Here is a 20,983-nt window from a genome sequence, read left to right as displayed (position 1 = left end):
TCACCTCCTGGCTCCCCAAAGTCTGTTTACCATCTACAAGGCTCAGGTCAGGAATGTAATGGAATACTTACCACTCACCTGGATGAGTGCAGCTCCATCAACACTCAAGAAGCTTGACACCACCCAGTACAAGGCATACTTGATTGGTACCCCTTCCACAAGCATCCAATCCCTCCACCATTGATGAACAGTTGCAGCAGTGTGTACTGTCTACAAGATGCACTGTAACAGCACACCAAAGTTCCTAAGACAGCACCTTCCAAACCCATAGCTGCTATCATCTAGAAGGATGAGAACATCACCACTTGGAAATCCTCCTCCAAGTCACTCAGCATCCTGACTTGGAAATATTGTAGTACCTTCATTTTCACTGGGTCAAAATCATGGAATTCCCTCCCTAACAGTACTGTGGATGTACCTGCACCTCAGGGACTGCAGCAGTTCAAGAAGGCAGCTCATCGCCACCTTTTCAAAGGCAACTAGGAATGGGCAATAAATGCTGGTTTAGCTGGCGATGCCCACATTCTGTCAATGAATAACTAAAAATAATGTATATTTCATGTGTTTTTTTGTCCAGTATCTTAAACTGTAGCTTGAAGTTTGTTGTAGAAATGTAAGCATGTACAGTAAAAGAGTCAATATCTTTGTATATGCTAGTTGACTTGGTACAAGAGGTTTATGGGAACTGTTTAAATGCTATTTCACCAGTGTGTTAAGAGGAAAATAATTAGGCTCGTACATCAAGTGCTTGATTCAAAGTTGATATTTATCGAAATGACAAAAATGTTTAAATTGATTTGTTAATGGGAAGAATACGAATTGTACTGAGGGGATATAGTACCCAAGATGTTAGCTGCAGTTTAAATTAAGTAGTCTCAGTAATCAATCTGAAAAATTACATTGTGATACCCTTGTGAAGTTTTGAGTGCTTGGTGTCAGATCATAGTTACACAGGCAGAACTGGCCCATAATTTTATCAAATCCATGCTGACCATTAAACTCCCACATACATTGGTCCCATTTTATCCTTGGATTTCTGTCAACTCACTCCAGATTGTACCCCCATTTACACTAAGGTAGAGTACAGCAGCTGTTTAACCTACCAAGCCGTATGTTTTTGTGATGTGGGAGGCACCTAGAGTATCTGAAGAAAGCTGTCTTGGAGAATGTACAAATTTCATAGACGCAGCACCTGATGTCAGGATGGAACTTGATTACCAGAACTATGAGGCATGGCTCTACTAACTGTTACATTGTGCTACCCTTTAGATCAGTTTTGCTGTTGATGGATCAAAGGTGATTCTCCAGTGTCTTTTATGAATACTGCCAGGATAAGTAATTTGAAAGTTAGTAATGCCTTGTAATTACAGTTTAAAATTTGTAACATTTTATATTGGTATATAGGGTTATTTCAGTAAAACATACACTAAAACCTGTAAAAGAGACTAGTCATCTGTATTCTAAAAGTGTTTTAGTTTTTGCATTTATCACACAACTTATTGCCATCAAAATCTTGAAATTTCTCTGGTAAAGAAGATTTGCAGAATTTTAAACAATGAAGAGAATAACATCTGAATCTGAGTTTGAACATAAAATTTACAGATGATTGTTCATTACTTTTCCAAAAAGAGGAATGCAGCTTGGATTTGAGTCTTGCAGCCAAATAAACAGGCTGTTACTTTCTGCCCCCATTCCCCAAGTAAAAGTACTGACCGACTTGGTCTCTGACAGCCTGACTCCCTGAGTCAGAGGTTCAGTTCCACTCCATTGGAGCAGCATGGTAGTGTAGCCATTAGCATATTGCTTTAGATGGTTCAATTCCTGCCACTGACTATAGAGAGTTGGTACACTTTTCCAGTGATTGTGTGGGTTTCCTCCCACATTCCAGAGATGTACCATTAGGGTTTTAGTGTGTTGTGGGAATGCTATGTTGGTGCTGGAAGCGTGGCAACACTTGCGAGTTTCCAGGCACAATGTTTGCTGATTAGATTTCATTTTATGTTACAACTTTCAATGTATATGTGACAAAGAAAGCTGCTCTTGTTTTATAATTAATGGGTGTTCTGAACGATTTCCAGCTACTGGGGTTCACAGGATATACATCACTTGGGCATCAAGAAAAAGAACCACTAATATATATGGACTATGCGTAATCTGTATTTTACAAACATGGTTATTTTTGTTCAATAGGGTAGATTGCTGCATTATGGTTATTGAATTATTTTCCCATTGTTTTGAAAGAGTTACTTATGGTCCCCAATAGTAGTAGAATGCTGCAACACAGAAACAGGCTCTTCGGCCCATGCTAAATATTAATCTACCTGGTCCTATCAACCTGCACCCAATGAGTTTAGGTTAAAACATTTCTAAGTGTAATTTAACACTGGCATTTTCTTTGGTATGTTCCTGCAATAGTGTGGCAACACATACTTGATTAAGAATATGCTGCACTATGCTGGATGTTAGGTAGCTGTTAGTGTTGATAAGGGGGCTGCTTTCTGCTGATATGCACAAGGTTTAAAATGCCATAGGTGACTTGAGACGTTAAAAATGGTTCTGTGTAGGCAGGGAAAAAAATTAGTTTTACTGCTACTCATCACTTTTTCACATACTGATTAGTCACAGTTTCCCCTGCACAGTTGCAGGGGAGGCTATTGATGTACAATGACTGAATGCTGGCTACTGAAACTTGTTTTTGAGCAAAGCACATTCTGTTTCTCCTTAATATTTCTTCAGCAACCCTCTTTGGATTATAACTACTATCTGTTGGTTTCTAAATGTTGATCATCCTGTAGTAGTTTTAAAGGTTAATTTGGACTTTGTTGTCATTCTTTCAAATGTTACCAAACAAGAATGTCTTCCTAATTAAATAATTGGATCTTTCAGAAGCAAAGATTAACTTTATAAGGAGTGGGGGGGGGGGGGGGGGCGGAAGAATCTGTTTCACAAAGAATAATTAAAACTTAACAATTGCTCTTTTCTAGGACCCTTGACCTTGATGGCTATGACAGCATGTTAAGTACTCATCCAAGTGCCACTAATAATGTTTTGAGGACTGTTGGCTCAACTACCCTTTCAGTAATCCTCTTTTTACCAAAGCGTTGTGTTCTTGGGAAACAAGGTTAAGTGAAATTTCATTACCCAAAAAGAAATACATTATTGAAATGTAATATTCTGTTGTAATCAGACAGGCAATCTATTCATTACAGAAAAAAATGAAATTTGCTATATTCATTTTAAGGATTACCATGAAGAGTCAATGGTAGCACTGTAAAACATTATAACAGAGCATTTGTAAATGGAGGAACACCTATAGTAAATTCCACTTCTCCTTCATGCGTGGAAATATTTTTTCCCAAATGCTCTCTACTCCCTATTATCTTCAATCTTTGCTCCCTGGTTGTCGAGCCTTCTGCTCCATAAATCCTTTCTGTTCACCATGTCTATGCTTCTTATAGTTTTATAAATTTTAACCACATCCTCCTGCCTTTTCTAGCCAGGGAAATGGCTTCTGAAATAGAATGTTCTTAATTTTCTCAGTAAAAAAGTTAAATTCCTTTCTCATTATGGTTTCACAGGTTCTTGAAACCTACAGCTACAGTGTGCAGATAGGCAATTGTCAAGTGAGTTCTGGATTATAACTACGTGGTTTGGCATTGTGCATTGCTACATAACCTGTTCTTGTAGTGTATTTCTGCTTCAAACAGGAATATACATTTTAATTTAAAAGCTTCACAATTCTACATTTCAGTATTGGTTATGAGTATTTCCATTAAAACAAATGCATCCAGAGCTGATGAATTGGTGCTCCTAGTTTGTCTGAGTGGACATTATTCCTTGACTTCCTTAATTGTAAGTTTTCAAACTGTATTCTATGAATGATCTCTTACTGTGCACAAGTTGATTAGCTCTCTTGATTGCAACAGTTTCTCTATTTTATGATGTGTTGCTGCCTCTGTCTTACACTATAATAAAAATAATGTACATCATTACCATCTCCAGTTCAGTGCACAAGTTTTATTGGTCTATAGCTTACCATTCAAACCCAATTTCAGAAACATAATTAATACTGACTTGGGGGAGTATTCAATCTCGGTGGTGTTGTCTTCTTAATAGAGCATTAACCCACTGTCTCATTTGACCTGTTAGATACACATGAAATTCCAAGCTACCTTTCAAAGAAGTGGCAGGGAATTCTTTAGATGTTCTATCTGTTTTACAAAAAAGATTCAGTTAAATCACCAATCTCAGATTTTTCTGGTAAATCAGCTTTTTGCTGTTACTGGATTTTGTAGATTGACGGCTGTTTTTCCCATGTTGCGAAAATAAATTTTCAGAAGTATTTTTTGAACATATGACAAAAGTGTCTTTTAGCTCTACCTTGTCTTTTCTTGCTCTCTTTGGGATCAGATTTTGAGAAAATCGGAAGTGCACATTCTTTCTGGAAGTCCATTGTGGCATGGGATATGGAGCTACTCAATAGCTTGAAATAGTGGAATCTAAATTGGTGCTGAAACTCTATTTACATTATGCTGTTACTCTTTAAGATTAGGTAAAGCAGAATGTACTGCTTGAGGGCTCCATAATACACTCCTATTCCCTGTCCTATCTGTGATCTTTTGATAATACCTGGTTTTAGTTAAGTGGGTGTAGGGAAGGACAATTTTGTTTTAATTTCATTAATGCAGTTGGATAGTGGAATACAGTGGCGCTTAGGTGGATGTTAATGGCAGTATTTAAACATTAAATATTGCTGTAATTCTTCTGAAATGCCCTTCTGAAATGAATTTGTGCACTTGCATAACAAGCCGTATCAAAGTGCTTCAGAGGAGTATTAGCAAATAGATCCTGCACCAAATCACTTTAAGATGGTTTTGAGTTTGCTGTTAAATATTTGGAATTGTTGACATCTAGATGTCAGCCAATTCAGGACTTCCATGCACGTATAGTCAATTGTAAGTAGTTCAATGCTATTTGCAGTGATAGTACAGTATGTTTCAATGCTATCTAGGGTTGGAATGCACATGGAGTTTAACATTTGAGTTGAATTTGTTGAATAAGCCATCTTTTATTCACTGGGGAAGCAGCTCTAGGTTTTGTTTGTAGCATAATCAGAAAGTTACTGATCTTGATTGGGATGGTCAGTGCTATAGGAAGCACAAAGTTAAAGGTAAAGATTTTTTTTCAAATCTACTTATGACATAATGTTACTACCTATTTTAATGTTGATTTATTTTTCTCTCTCTAATGTTCCCTGAAGTTTTCACTTGTCAAAGTTTTGCTGACCCCAGTCGTTAGGGCATTTTAGAAGGTTGATATTTCTCCATTACATTATTTGAGGCACTGCTGGCATTCAGCTTCTGGAATCTTTTGCCCAGTAGGGTAGACCTAGATCGGGGGTCGGCAACCTGCGGCTCCCGAGCCATTTGTGGCTCTTTCACCTCTGTGCTGCGGCTCCCTGTGGCTTTGGGAAATAATTGGTCAGTATTTAATTAAAATGTATTTTATGTTAGTTTGTTAGCTTTTGAAATGTAATTATGGTGATCTTGTACAACCTAAGTGTAGCGACACATTTCCTGCCACATCCGAAACGGCTCACAATTAGCCAGCATTCCGGTTAAGGGAGATAGCCTACGGGGGTTTGTGAGTACGCGTCTTTTGCAGCATCTGCGTCCATGGGGGCTGGGTTGAGGGAGGCTTAAAAGCAAGGCTGTTTAGTTCGAATAAAGCTATCTTTGACTGCAGTTTACTGACACCGCTACAACGTGTTTTTATCGCTGGCTGTCCAGACGGAAGGTGCTGAAACGCTTTGTCGCGTGTCTGGAAGAAGTGAAAACTTTCCTGGGCAGCAAAGGGCTCACCTTTCCTGAGCTGGAACAGCCAGAGTGGCTGGAAAAGCTACACTTCATGGTAGACATGACAGCGCACCTGAACACGCTGAACACAGCTCTTCAGGGGAAAGGACGTACAGCCCTGCACATGTTGGAGGATGTTTTGGCATTCGAGCGCAAGTTGACAGTGCTTGCCAGAGATTTACAGAAAGGCACTTTGTCTCACTTCCCCAATTTGAGAGAGTTCAAACAAGGTCACGACATGATAATTTCGGAGTATTTACATTCTGCAATCATCGCAATGCAAACATCGTTTGGGAAACGCTTCTGTGAGTTCAGAGAGGAAAAAAACACATTATCCTTCCCGGTCACTCCCTTAAGCATCGATCCTTCCCTACTGAATACGACTGCATTGGCAGGTGTGAGTCAACCTGATCTTGAGATGGAACTGGCCGACATAGCCGACAAAGACATATGGATGTCCAAGTTTAGACGCTTGACAGCAGACCTTGAAGATGTTGCCCGTCAGAAGGCCGTTCTTGCTCAGAAACACAAATGGAGTGATATTGAAAACCTCACAGATGACAGCTTGCGATCCTGTGTAAAGATGAAGGTGACATCATACAGCCCTGATGTGCAGACGCTGTGCGCTGAGGTCCAGGAGCAGAAATCCCATTAACCAAGTATGATAAATATTTTAATTGCCTATTATTTTACTTATATTCATATTTTTTCATTGTTCAGTGAAATAGTCCTTTCATTTTTCAGGATGACAGCTGGCTGACGTTATTTTTGGTTTGCTGCTGGCGGAAAATTTAAGTTCGGCGTTTTTCATAAATACAAGAAGGACTCAAATAGACATTGAATATTTTACTTAAAAGTAACTTTCAACCCAACGTCTTTTTTTCGGAGTTCAAAATGTTTTTGTTGCATGCAGAAATGTAATTTCGTTTTCTCTGCAGGGGTTCATCAATTTCATAAATGCAACACATTATAGTTTGTTTATACATAGCATAAAGGCAAAAAAAACGTTGTATGCAGTGTTATTTCATTTTAAATGTCAAACGGGTTTTGCGGCTCCCAGTGTTTTCTTTTCTGTGGGAAACGGGTCCAAGTGGCTCTTTCAGTGGTAAAGGTTGCTGACCCCTGACCTAGATCGTGCAAATTCATACGAAGGTAACCAGCTGCAGCAAGTTAAGATCATTTAGAAGTAGAGAGGCTTGGGTTGCAGCAGTCTGGCCAAAGTGGAATATTTAAATTTGATCAAGGGTTATCTTGGAAAGTTGTAAGGATAGAGATGGGGGGCTGGGGGAATGTCCTGGGACATATGGTGACACTTAGAAAATTAGGTATTGCTTCATCAGGAGCTCTTCTCTGGATTAAGTTTCTGCTGTGGTTTGTGCCTGGTTCAGTTTTGGCAGTGAAGGGTTAGATTTGACAGTTGGGGAACCGACTTTGTGATTGGGACACAATATTTGAGTAATTCGGCACAGCAATGTGGGCAGAAGGGTCTGTATTGTGCTGTAGGTTTTCTCTGTTTCTATTTGACGATATTACCTGTTTTTCTCAATATTAAGTTGAAAGAAATCTGTTCAATCTGCTCTTGGTGTCAGACAAATTGTCTCAAAAATTAACAGACTATGGACAGTTCAGCTGAGTCACTTAAAAGCAAATATGTAGATCTTCCAAACATCAGAAAAACATGTAACCGCTTTTTAAAAAGTTATTGCATTTGAAAATGCGATAGGGTGAATTTATGTTGATGGGTGTTTACTTGTAACGGAAGTGTTAATTCTTGTACTATTTTATATTCCAGAATTGTACTTCTTCTGTTTTTGCTAAGTGTTACAATTTATGTGGAATGTTTATTTGAAAACAGGGTAAGAGACATTAGGTAACTGAACTACAGATTATGGAGGGAAGTTGCTGAGGTGAGTTTGGTTGGGATCAAGCATACATTGGTAAGGTGAAATGTTAACTGAAACCAGACAGCATGAAATAGGTTTGGAGATGTATCTTTTGCTGATGGACTAGGGTTGCTTGACCTTAAGGTGTAGGAAATTATAGCCTCTTGGAGCTGGGATACAGGAACAGAGATGAGGGGAGAGGATATGGTACTGTTAAATGAATAGATTGCATAAGTGCACAGTTAAAAATTGGAAATTATTTATTAGATCATAAGATTTCTAGAATTATGATGGTGTACTAATTGAATCAGTTACAGGAAATTAAGTTTTTGGAAGATATTTACTAGTTAGTCTTGTGTTGATAGGAGGAATAAAGTTAGAAATTATTAAGGAAACAGTCAAAGGGCATTTGGAAAATAATAAGATTGGTTAGAATAGAAATGGACATATGAAGAGAAGTTGTGTTTAATAGATCTGTTGGAGGCTAAGGTTGAAACTAGCAGGAAAAATAAGGAGGATACATTATACAAGATAGTAGTAGTACGATACTCAGCTGCTCAAGCCAGTACTGGCTGATCTGATTCATGCCTTAGCTTTGGATTCTAGTTTTAGATTCCATTTTTCTTTAAAGGAGAGTTCCAAAGGCATTTAACTGAGAGAAAATATTTTATCTTCTATTTTTGTGGGTTAACCTTGTTTTTAAATGGTTCTAGATTCTCCTAAGTGGAAATACCTCTATCATCACCCAATCATGATCCCTCTGGATCTTGTATTAAGTCCCCATTCGTACTTAGCCTGTTGAATCCTTCCTCCTAAGGTAACTCACCCTTTCCAATAAACCTTCTAAGTAATATCCTTTCTCCAGATGGTCTCATCAATTCTCTATATACCTAAAGTGAGATTTCACTGCTTTTGTATTCTATTTCATGGATACTTATAAATAAAAAAGATTCAATAAACTTTTCTAATTATATACATACTAGTGTGTACCTACATACTAGCCTTTTGTGAATTGTGGACAAGAAGACCCAGAACCCACTGTATTGTGTATATAGACTTCCACAAAACTTTTAAAGTGCTCTTAAGAGAGGTTGATAGTCGATAGTCCAAGTTACTGAGTTTGGTAAAGGCTGATAAACTGTCCTGGATTAAGAATTTGTCATCAGTTTAGAAAGTAGAAATAAGATCCATTTTTACATTTGGGAAGCTGTGACAGGTTGGTTGCTGAGGGATTGGTGAGGGGCACCAATTATTCATGGTCTGTATCAATGAGTTGAACAAGGACTTAGCTAGTTACTCTGATCCCTTTGTTCAATCATGGATGATGCTTCCTAGCTGTGTAGATATATATGCCAGGGCAGAATAATATGGAGAACAAGCTGTTGCCCATGTAGTAAGCTCCCCCTCTCCATGCATCTGATGAACCCAAAGGAATGATGGAGATCGATAGTTTGGGACCAGCAGCTTCACAGGAATTGCCAGCGTTAAACCCAACATAAGACTGCCTTAGGGACTCCAGTTCTGGATTTTTCCTCGGGTTTACTCCTGAAGCTTTCCCCGTGACTGGGTATAGTGGAGATTTGAGAACAGAGTTTTCCTTCTAATTGAGCTGCCAGCCACAGCTGACGAGTCCCATCTGTTCGAACTGACTGGTTTTAGGGCGCCAATAACCCACTTTTGTCCCATCTCCTGTCAGTAGAAACATTTCTCCCAGGCTTAATAGCAAAGTCCACATGTGAAGCCCAGGAGCTGCACTTGGTTGTCAAGATATTTGAGGCACATGTCATTGGGAGCATTTCACAGGTAGTGAGAGCTTGTCCCTATTACCACCCCGGCTATAACAATTTTAGGGAACCAAAGGGATCAGAACAAATTTGTTGATAATATAGAACAGTGGGAAAACTAAGAAGCTGTATTTATAAACTTCCATAAGCGATTTACCTTACTTACAGTGGGGGGTGGGGAGAGAAGAGAATTGATGTAGGTATTCAAGGTGCTTTTGACTAATTTATATTTGCATGATGCTGTATTAGTTACATGGGATATGTTTGAGCTAACTTAAAATACATGTCTGAGTGGAAAAACAATGGCATTTCCTTCAGGTATATGATCACTTTTATGACACAATGTCATAAGTGTAAGGAGAAATATTTTTTAAAAGACTGAATTTGGATTTGCAGATGTTGTTTTATTTTGCTTGTGCAAAAACCAATGTCAGAAGGCATTAATGTAACATTTTTGACCATGTAAAAGAAAGGGTTTTATATTCTAGGCCTCTTGAAATGAATGCAAATGTCACATTTGCCTTCCTCACCACAGACTCAACCTGCAAATTAACCTTTAGGGAATCCTGCACAAGCACTCCCAAGTCCCTTTTGCACCTCAGTTTTTTGTATTTTCTCTCTATTTAGAAAATAGTCGACCCCTTAATTTCTTCTACCAAGGTGCGTGAGCTTAAAATTCCGGACTCTGTATTCCATCTGCCATTTCTTTGCCCGTTCTCCTACTCTGTCTTGATCCATCTGTAGCCTCTCTGCTTCCTCAGAACTGCCTGCCCCTCCACCTATCTGTGTATCATCTGCAAACTTTGCAACAAAGCCATGAATTCCTTCAACCAAATCATTAACATGTAAAGTAAGAATTGGTCCCAACACAGCCCAGTGGAACACCACTAGTTACTGGCAGCCAACTGGAAAAGGCTCCTTTTATTCCCACTCTTTGCCTCCTGCCAGTCAGCTACTGCTTTATACGTACTAGAATCTTCCTTGTAATACTATGAGCTTGTAGCTTATTAAGCAACCTCATGTGTGGCACTTTGTGAAGGGCCTTCTGAAAATCCAAATACACATTAACCAATTTTCCTTTGTCTATCATGCTTGTTATTTCTTCAAAGTATTCCAAATAGATTGGTCAAGCAAGATTTTCCCTTGAGGAAACCATGCTGATGAGAGTCTAATTTATCATGTGCCTTCAAATACCCTGAAACCATATTCTTAACAATCAATGCCGACATCTGCAATTTTCCTGTCTTTTGGAGCCATTCCAGAATCTAGTGATTCTAGAAAGATCATTACTAATACCTCCACAATTTCTTTAGACACCTCTTTCAGAACCCTGGTGTCTACACCATCTGGTCCAGGTGACTTATCTAGCATCAGACCTTTCAGTTTCCCAAGATCCTTCTCTTTAGTAATGATAACTTCACACACTCCATGACCACTGGCAGCTGCACCTTCCACCATACTGCTAGTGTCTTCCACAGTGAAGGCTGATGCAAAATACTTATTCAGTTAGTCTGCCATTTCCTTGTCCCCCATTTCTATCTCTCCAGTTTAATTTTCCAGAGGTCTGCTATCCACTCTCACCTCTCTTTTACACTTAATGTATCTAAAGAAACCTTTGGTATCCTCTTTAATATTAGTTACTTTCGTATTCCATCTCAAGCTTCTTAATGACTTCTGCAGTTGCATTCTGTTGGTGTTTGAAATCTTCCCAATCCTCTAACTTCCCACTAATTTTTGCTCTATTACATGCCCTTTTCTATGGCTGTTATGTTGGCTTTGACTTATCTTGTTCGCCATGGTTGTGTCATCTTACCTTTAGAATACTTCTTCCTCTTTGGGATATATATACCCTGTGCTTTCTGAATTGCTTCCAGAAATTTTAGCCATTGCTGCTCTGCTGTCATCCTTACCAGTGTTCTTTTCCAGTCAGTTCTGGCCAACACTTCTCTCATGCCTCTGTGATTTTCTTTACTCCACTGAAATATTGACACATCTGACTTTAGTTTCTCCTTAAAATTCAGGGTGAATTTGATCATATTATGATTGCTTCCCGTAAGGATTCCTTCACCTTAAGCTCTCTTATTAATTCTGAATCATTGCACAACATCCAATCCAGAATAGCCTATCCTCTAGTGTGCCTTTGGAATCCAGCACCAACCTGATTTTCCCGATTTACCTGCATATTGAAATCCCCCGTGACTATTGTAACGTAGCCCTTTTGGCATGCATTTTTGATCTCCTGTTCTAGTTTGTAGACCACATCCTTACTGCTGGGAGGTCGTATAGAACTCCCAGCAAAGTCTTTTTACCCTTGCAATTTCTTAGCTCTATCCACAATGATTCAACATCTTTTGACCCTATGTCACCTCTTTCTAATGATTTGATTTCACTTTTTACCAACAGAGCAATGCCACCCCCTCAGTCTTCTTGCCTATCCATTCAATACAATGCGTATCCTTGGACATTAATCTGCTAGCTATAATCTTTCAGGCATAATTCATCGGTGGCCACAGCATCATTCCTGCCGATCTGTAACTGCTACAAGTTCTTCTACCTTATTCCATAAATTGTACATGTTGAAATCTAACACCTTCAGTCCTGTATTCATTCTTTTCAATTTTGTCCACCTTTTACGTTGCAACTCGTCCTGTTGACTGCAACCTTGCCCTGTCAACAGCCTCTCCTTGCTAGAAATCTCACTGCACATTGCCTCTGTTTATAAGCCAACTCACTCATTTTCAGCACTATCACTCTGATTCTCATCCTCCTGCCAAATTTGTTTAAACCCACCCAATACAGCTGTAGGCAACCTGGCCCCTTGGGTCCAGATGTAACCTGTACCTTTGCATCAGTTGGTCTGTTATGAAATAAATAGTCATAATACTGTAATGTTAACTGATTTTCTCCCGTTACTGCCTGAAATGACCATTGTCTCTTTTTAGTCTCATTTCCAGCACTTGAATTATTTAGATCTCAGAACAGCACAGAAGCAAGCTCTTCTGCCCACCATGTCCATGCTGACCATTCATTGTACTTATCCGTATTAATCCTACTTGCCCATATTTGATCTACATCCTTGTATGTCCTGATTACTCAAGTGTTCAAATAGATGCTTAAATGTGTGAGCATCTGCCTCCACTATTTTCTCAGGTAGTGTGTTCTAGATTCCAACCCCTCTGGATGGATCGTTAAGAGTTCTCCATTCTAACCCTCCTAGGCATCATCTTCTATCTCTTTCTTTTAGATCATTCTCTATGCTTCTCATATCTTTGTATACTTCTATTAGGTCACTCCTTTGCCTCCTCTGCTCTAGGATAACAACCTGTATAATACTATTATTTTGTAATTGAAATAATCCAATCCAGCCAGTATTGTGGTGAATCCAGTATGGGATGCATCCACTCCATCACAATCATGCCCTTCTGAAAGCTTGATGACCAAAACAGCACGTAATCTAACAGGTGTGCCTTAACCAATGTCTTATAACATGATGGTCTCTTCTATTCTTTTCACGGCTGATGAAAGTGTGCATCCCATATGACTCCATCGTCTTATTCACCAGTACCGCTGCTTCCAGGGATCTGTGAACTTGGACCTCAAGGTCCCTCTTTATCAGCACTCTCTAGGGTGACTTCAAACTGAATGAAGTGTATATATGTCTTCTAGTAAATGAATGAATACACTTTGGACAAATTAAAAGCCAATTAGATATTTAAAAAAAGAAATATAAGAGATGCTAGATGATTTCAATTGCAGAATGATAGGCTCTATTAGGTGGCTTTTGAAAGTTCTTTTGAAAGAATTTTCATGGGGATTTGCTATGGATTAGAACATTTTGTATAGTCAGAGGTTCTTGTCATATATAGAACTTTTAATATGTTGGAAGTTGTGTTGTAAGGTTTTGTGACATCTTTATTACAACTTTCTTGCAGGACATTTTATTGGAAAATATCTATCAAGTAACCATGGGTTTTGCTGGCAAAAAATCCACAAAAGGACCAGTTTGCTGGCGAAGACGGGTTAAGTCTGAATATATGCGTCTCCGACAACTGAAACGTTTTCGACGAGCTGATGAAGTTAAGGTAAAGGACTCCTTTTTCTGATTTGGAACAGCTCAAAACAGTTTGAGACTGCAAGAATGTTGGCACCTGCTAGCTTCAATTGCTATGTTTTCCAGGACCAGGAGAGGGTGCTCTTACTTAAATTATATGTACAAATCTTGAAATTTTCACATAGGGTCATAGAGCATTACAGCACAGAAATGGGCCCTTTGGCCAATGGAATCTGTGATAAACTGTAATTCTGCCTAATTCCATTGACCCGCACCTGGACCATAGTCCTCCATCCCCATGTATTTACCTAAATTTTACTTAAATGTTGCAATGGAATGGCTGCTCTTTTCGTACTTGCATCGCTCTCAGAGTGCAGAAGTTCTCCCTCAGGTTCCCCTTGAATTACTTCACCTGCAAATCTTAACATAACATATGGCCTCGAGTGCAGGTCTTGCCCAACCTCAGTGGAAAAAGCCTCCTTGCATTTACTCTATCTATAATCAAAATCTGGTCTAATGTTGATTTGTGGCAGTGGTACATTGCAATACATAATAATAACTGTAAGTTAGAATAAGAACTGTACTTTGTATATATAAAAAAATTAAATAAGTGGTATGAGAAGAAAGGGAAAATGCTGTGGTTGTCTTCTTGGGTTTATTGTCCATTCAGAAGTCTATGCTGGATGGGAAGAAGCTGTTGATGAAATGTTGAGTGAATTCAGGCTCCTGTACCACCACCTTGATGGTAGCAATGAGAAGAGGGCATGATGGGGTTCCATAATGATTGGTGCTGACTTTCAGAGACTTTGCCTTTTGAAGCTCTCCTCAATGATGGGGAGGCTAGTGCATTTTGCTGCATTCATTTTTCCCTCTGCCTTCATAAGCCTTCCAGGACCTGCTGCAGTGAAGCATCCCCACATTATGATACAGCCACCACAATCCAAATTGTCAACCTGTAACTGTTACCTGCTCAGTTGAGGAAAAACACCAGAGACACGAAATTATCTCTGAAGTGGCTTTTATTCAGAGAGGAGTTTGCAGCCCCCACGCACTTCAGGCACATGGTAACCAACTCCCAATTTGTCGGTTTACAAAGGTCATACTTATACCCAAAAGCAGAGTACTACATTCGCAAATATGGTTACCGATTCCGATTCATTGATTGATTGGCTATTGCATAGCTAAGCACACAAAATACTCAGAATAAACATAGACGTAAACCTAATACTCGGAAGAGGTATAGCTCAAAACACTTTACCGAACACATTGTCTTGTGGTCACAGATTCCCTTTTCTTTGTGGTAGCCACATGCTGTCTGGCACCTTATTTTAGCTACTTCCTCAATAAAGTATTCTCTCCCTAGTCCTGTCTACATATTTTGCTACACTTACCCCTCGCCCACCCCCTCTACACGTACCCCTTACCCTCTCCACATTCTTATTCCCTCCTGTGATCATGAAATGATCACTGATGTTGATACCTTGGAGCTTACAACTGCTCACCTTTTTCACTTTTCATCCTTTGATGAGGACTTGTTTGTGTTCCCTCTGCTTCCCCTTCTTGAAGTCACAAAAAATTCCTTGGTCATACTGATGTTAAGTGCAAGGTTGTTGCTATACCGCTCAACCAGGTGATCTTTCTCACACCTGTATCCCTGCTCTTAACTATCTGAAATTCTGCCAACAGTAGTTGTGTCATCGGCAAATCTATAGATGACATTTGAGCTGTGCCTAGTGTAGAGTAGAGCAGTGGGCTAAGCACACATTCTTGAAGTGTGCCAGAGTTGATTGTAATCTCATAATTTTGTATTTCCTCTATCAAATTTTCCCTCATTCTACATGCCAGGGGGAAAACGTCACTGCCCTTTCATCCATTCCTTATAACTTGGATCCTCAAGACCCAGCAACATCCTTATAAATTTTCTCTGTGGTCTTTTAATCTTACTGCCATCTTTCTTGTAGGTAGGTGACTAGAACTGCACACGATAACTCAAGATTTGACGTTATCTATGTATGTGTTATACAACTTCAGCAAAACATCCCATCTCCTGTACTCATGAAAGCGAATGCGTCAAAAGCTCTCTCTACGATCCTGTCTACCTGTGATCCCACTTCCAAGGAATTATAGATCTGTGTTCCCAGATCCCTCTGTTCTCCCACAATTTTCCATGTCCTAACATCCACACTGTTAAGTTCTCTCCTGGTTTGTCATCCCAAAGTGCAACGCCTCACATTTATCTGCATTGAATTCCATATGCCATACTTCAGCCCATTTTTCTCACTGGTCCGGCCCTGCTGCAAGCTTTGATAATCTTCCTTTCTTTCTACTACACCCCCAATCATGGTGTCTTCTGCAAATTGTCCATTCCAGTTTGCCACATTAAAGTGCAACATGTTTCATCATATCTGACCATGACCCACTTTAAGAAAAAAAAATGCATTGAATAGTTCAGTTAACTGTTTATTATCTTACTGAATGGACTTGTAAAACTAAAGTATGAAAAGTAGCAGTTGGGAACTAGTTATTGATAAATTCACATGCTTCAAGATTAAAATGTTGAACCTTAGCAAATCTGTAACTGTGGCACAACTAAAATTGCCGAACTCAAATTCTTAATGTTTAAGCTGAAGTTTTTTTTCTTTAACTTGGCTTGAATATCAGAAACTACAAAGGAAAGGACTATGGCATTTTTGACTCATTAAAGGAACACTTTCTTGGACCCAAGGTCCAGTGTTTTGTCTTTAATCCTGTTAAAGTCATAATTCTGTATTATGTGTCTCAATTCAACTTTAAAATTTATGGTATCATCTTCCCCACCTTTTTCAGAAAATGTCCCAGATCCAGCAAACCGAGTGAAACTATTGCATAATTTCCTATTTAATCTCCAAAGCAGTATTTAAAATACTTGCAATATTGAGCAAATTTGCTTCAAAAAGTGTACTTTATGATTCCATGTTTTCATAGGTATTTACAATAAATATCAAAGATTTGGGTGGGTGCACCTAATTTAAAATAGCTAAGCTTGCTGGTGATGTGGATTGTATGTTGGTTTGTTGAGAATGCAAAGAAGCTGTAGAAAGATTTTCAGTTGAGTTGAGTAAATGTGCAGGAACATGGTAGATGCAGTAAGACATGAATAAATGAATTCTGTTAGCAAAGCAAGGCGGGACATTATTTAAATAACAGTAATGTTGATGCCAATGCTATCTTTGTCTACCTGCCACCAAAAAAACAAGTAGGTAGCCTGAACAAGTAATTTAGTAGCAAATGGTATTTTGCCTTTCATCTCAAGAGATCTTGAGTACAAGAATAAGGATTTATTGCTACAATTGTTCAAGAGCATGAGACCACAGCTGGAATATTGCATGCAATTTTGATCTTCTTTCAGAAACGAGTGCAAGGAAAGTTCTCCAGCCTGAGTTTTAGGATGTGACTGTATTGTATAAGTGGAGGTTAGGTTAACTTGGCCTGTCAGACTGACAGCAGAACTAACCAAAAAATATACAAGGATATGTTAAGAAGGTTATTTTTTCTAGCTAGAACCAGTGACACAATCACAGGATGCTGGGTATGATGCTTAGAGTTGAGGTGAGGAGAAACCTTCCTTGGAAGTTGGTGAACCTCCAGAACTGTCTTAACATGGAAAATTCTGGAGACCCTATATATATTTAAGGATATGAGTTTCTAGGTGCAGCAGGCATCAGAATGCATGATGAAAGAAAACTAACATCAGCCATGATCATATTGAATGGCTTTGGCTTAAAGAGCCAAATGTCTTCCTTCTGTTTTTCAAGTGATCTATGAGGGCCCCTCTGTTGGTTGGTGTCAATCACGGATATTGCTTTCTAGCTGTTTATGTGATTATGCAAGCCGGTGCCAAAACTAGGACACCACAATACGGGGAGGAAGTTGTTGCCAATGCAGCAGGTTCCCCCTTTCCAAGCAGCTGATGAATCCAAAGGAATGGCAAACTATTACAGTTTGTCAGGAGTTGCCAGTCAACTTTAAATTGCCTTAGGGATTCCTGCTCTGGATTTTTCCCTGTTGTTAACTCCTGAGGCCCTCTCCATGAATGGCTATAGCTGCAAGGCAGTGGAGGTTTAAAATGAAATGTTTCCTTCTCCTAGATGAGCTGCCCACTATGGCTGATGAGCCCCATTATTTTCCAAGTATTCTTTTTAAAAAAAACTTGGTGCTTCGGGAAAGGAAATCTATCATTCTTACTTGATCTGGACTGTATGTGATTTTAGATTTGCCTACATGGTTCCTCCCCAGTGATTTTCTCAGTTTAGAGTTAACTAAGGATGGGCAATATATTCAGCCTGTGATATCCTCAGCCCTATAAGTAAAAGTGTAACAAGGACCTGAATACCATGTATCAATATCGCTCACAGTCAAGGGCCGAATTTAAAATGGAGTTGACTTCACTGAACACTGTCAAGTGCATGAGAATTATAAGGTGATCCAGAATCGTGTTTGGGGAGTGTTCATGTGTGGGTGGAAGGAAAGCTATTGAAATAAAATTCTGCTGCTTCATCTACATAGACGATCAAGGCAATTCCACTCATCTGGACTGAAGAAATAGTAAAGAAAATTGTGATAGATGGATGTTGCCAGATTTGGAGATGTATTGAAACTATTGGATTACAGTCTATATTACACCAAATTTAGTACTTGGGGTTAAGAAATGATTTGAAAAACACAATACTGAAATGTAATAATGTGAACTAGATTTCAGTTATGATGAAAGATTACCAGTATAAAGCATTAACCCCTTTTCCTAAGCAGTTGCTGGCTGACTTGTGGTATGTTTTCAGCTATTTTCTGGCTTTAGATTAGATTCCATGCAGTTGGATTTGTTTTGAATTTATTTTTCTTGTATGCATGTTATCTTTACGTTCAATAGTTTTTTTAAATGACGCTTTCTTTTTGTGTGTGATCTATTTTTCCATTAAGTAAATTGCAAGGAAACTGAATGCATGTAATGTTAAGGATTATACATTTGCCAAGTTTCATTTGTGGTCTGGACCAATATATATGGAATTAAAATGAACAACTTGGTTTTCTTCATAGAGCATGTTCAGCGCAAATCGGCAGAAAATCAAAGAAAAGACGGAAATATTGAATCAGGATTGGAAACAGCACAGGATCCAACCTGTTCACATTATGACAGTGAGCACAATGCGTGGTACAAGAGAGGTATAATATATTTATAAGAAAGGGTAAAGGATATTTGGTAATCATTTTAGCTTGTTAGTGATTGTTTGACTCTTAAATGACATTTTTCTGTAGAAAGCTATTGAATATTTAGTTGCATATATTTCTTCACAGCCAATGAATTGATCTCTTTTTATGTCATACTTAATTCTGATTATGAAACATAGTGCTGTTGAATTGCTAAATAGGGACAGTTGGCTAATTTCAAATAATTCTGACTGCTTTGCCACCCCAATAGGGATAGGATTCCTCTTCTTCTCACCTAGCACCTCACTAGCCTCCGTGTTCAACGTATAATTATCTGTAACTTATCTGATCGCCACCTCCTACGGGATCCCACCACCCAGCACATCTTTCCCTTCCCCCCCCCCCCCCCCCCCACTTTCTGCTTTCTGCAGAGATCGCTTCCTATGTGACTCCCTTGTCCGTTCGTCCCCCCATCCCTTCCCACCGCTCTCCCTCCCAGCACTTATTCTTGTAAGTGGAACAAGTGCTACACTTGCCCTCACGTTCCTCCCTCACCACCATTCAGGGCCCCAGACAGTCCTTCCAGGCAACACTTCACCTGTGAGTCTGCTGGTATGATATACTGTGTCTGGTGCTCCTGGTGTGGCTTTCTATATATTGGTGAGACCCAACGCAGACTGGGAGACCGTTTCGCTGAGCACCTACGCTCTGTCTACCAGAGGAAGCAGGATCTCCCAGTGGCCACACAGTTTAATTCCACAGCCCACTCCCATTCCGATATGTCAATCCATGGCCTCCTCTACTGTCGAGATAAAACCATACTCAGGATGGAGGAATGACACCTTATATACTGTCTGGGTAGCCTCCAACCTGATGGCATGAACATGAACTTCAGTTAATGCCCCTTCTCACCCCTTATTTATTTATATATATATATTTTTTTTCTTCTTCTTCTTTCCCCTCCCCCCTCCCAATAACTCCTTCCCTGTTCTCCATCTTCCTCTGGTGCTCCCCTCCCCTTCTTTCTTCCAAGGCCTTCCGTCCTATGATACTCCCCCTTCTCTAACCTTGTATCCCTTTTGCCAATCAACTTCCCAGCTCTTAGCTTCATCCCTCCCCCTCCTGTCTATTCCTATCATTTTGGATCTCTCTCTTCCACTTTCAAATCTCTTACTATCTTTCCTTTCAGTTGGTCCTGACAAAGGGTCTCGACCCGAAATGTCGACTGTACTTCTTCCTATAGATGCTGCCTGGCCTGCTGCATTCCACCAGCATTTTGTGTGTGTGCCTTTGTTCTAAGTATTGCTATGTGTGTACTTTAAAATATTTTAGAATTTTTCAGATAAACTGACATTAAAGAACTAGTGTCGAAGTATTAGCAAAGTTAAAATGTGTAAATAGATATTTTATTCTTTGATGTAACATTAGAGGGAGTATTTATTTATTGCTTTGTGCCCAGTAAGTTATTCCTGAAGTGCTATTCTTGTAATCCAGAACACTTTTCATACCAGATTTATCCAGTGTTTTGGAGAATGGCTTTGTGCTGCTTGAACCATGCTTTATCGCACTTCCAAAGCATTTCAACTCTACAAAATTAAGCATGTTAACATATCATTAAAATTAATACAATAACAAACTGGGTGTACGCTATAATGCTTGAACATTATCTTTTCCAGTACATTATTGCCATTTGATGATCTACAATGCTTTGCCGCAGTAGTCTTTCTTTTTCCGTTCCTCATGTTTCTTATTTGGCAGCTACATTCTGTTCGCCTTTTTTCACACACATTTTGGAACAAGAACTGTAAAACTGTTTAAGCTATTATGGGTTTCCACAATAAGTACAAATAAGTTATAAATTAATATGTCTTTCTCAGCAGCTTTTACTATATGGCAGAGGCTGCAGTTTATTTGGATAAAGGTTAAAATATTTCTTCATAATTTGCAAGATGACATAGGCTACCAGAAGCAGTACTGTTTGTGTTTTGCAAGCCAATTCCAGCTTATCAGTTACTTTTAATTGTTTTGTAGTTTTTAGGGCACACTGGATTGTGTAAACAACTGAAGTTGCAAGATACCAGAGATGCACAAAATCAGACATAATGTAACAGATTAATGGAAAAACTACTGTACAGATTAGTGAAAAATAAAGTTTAAAGTGACATGTTTATGGATTGAAAGTGGTAATTTTAACTGAGAAAGAATTAACATATTGTTAGAAGGATG

General features: G+C 39.0%; 2 protein-coding genes across 3 annotated transcripts in view; both read left to right on the top strand.

Annotated features, from left to right (window-relative positions):
- The window catches only part of ezh2 (enhancer of zeste 2 polycomb repressive complex 2 subunit), a 134,242-nt gene that overhangs the window by 41,240 nt on the left and 72,019 nt on the right, over nt 1-20,983 (top strand). For both annotated transcript variants that reach the window (XM_059972411.1, XM_059972412.1), the window contains exons 2-3: nt 13,455-13,604; nt 18,647-18,772. In XM_059972411.1, the coding sequence (XP_059828394.1) occupies nt 13,455-13,604; nt 18,647-18,772 (276 nt within the window). The remainder of the gene's footprint in view (nt 1-13,454; nt 13,605-18,646; nt 18,773-20,983) is intronic.
- Nucleotides 5,295-6,972, top strand: LOC132395016 (general transcription factor II-I repeat domain-containing protein 2-like). Its single transcript, XM_059971344.1, has 2 exons — nt 5,295-6,514; nt 6,600-6,972. The coding sequence occupies exon 1, from the start codon at nt 5,908-5,910 to the stop codon at nt 6,508-6,510; it is 603 nt and encodes a 200-aa protein (XP_059827327.1). The 5' UTR covers nt 5,295-5,907; the 3' UTR covers nt 6,511-6,514; nt 6,600-6,972.

This window comes from Hypanus sabinus, chromosome 6 (genome assembly GCF_030144855.1).
Source record: "Hypanus sabinus isolate sHypSab1 chromosome 6, sHypSab1.hap1, whole genome shotgun sequence".
Classification (NCBI taxonomy): Eukaryota; Metazoa; Chordata; class Chondrichthyes; order Myliobatiformes; family Dasyatidae; genus Hypanus; species Hypanus sabinus.
This window is presented reverse-complemented; position numbering and strand designations above follow the sequence as displayed.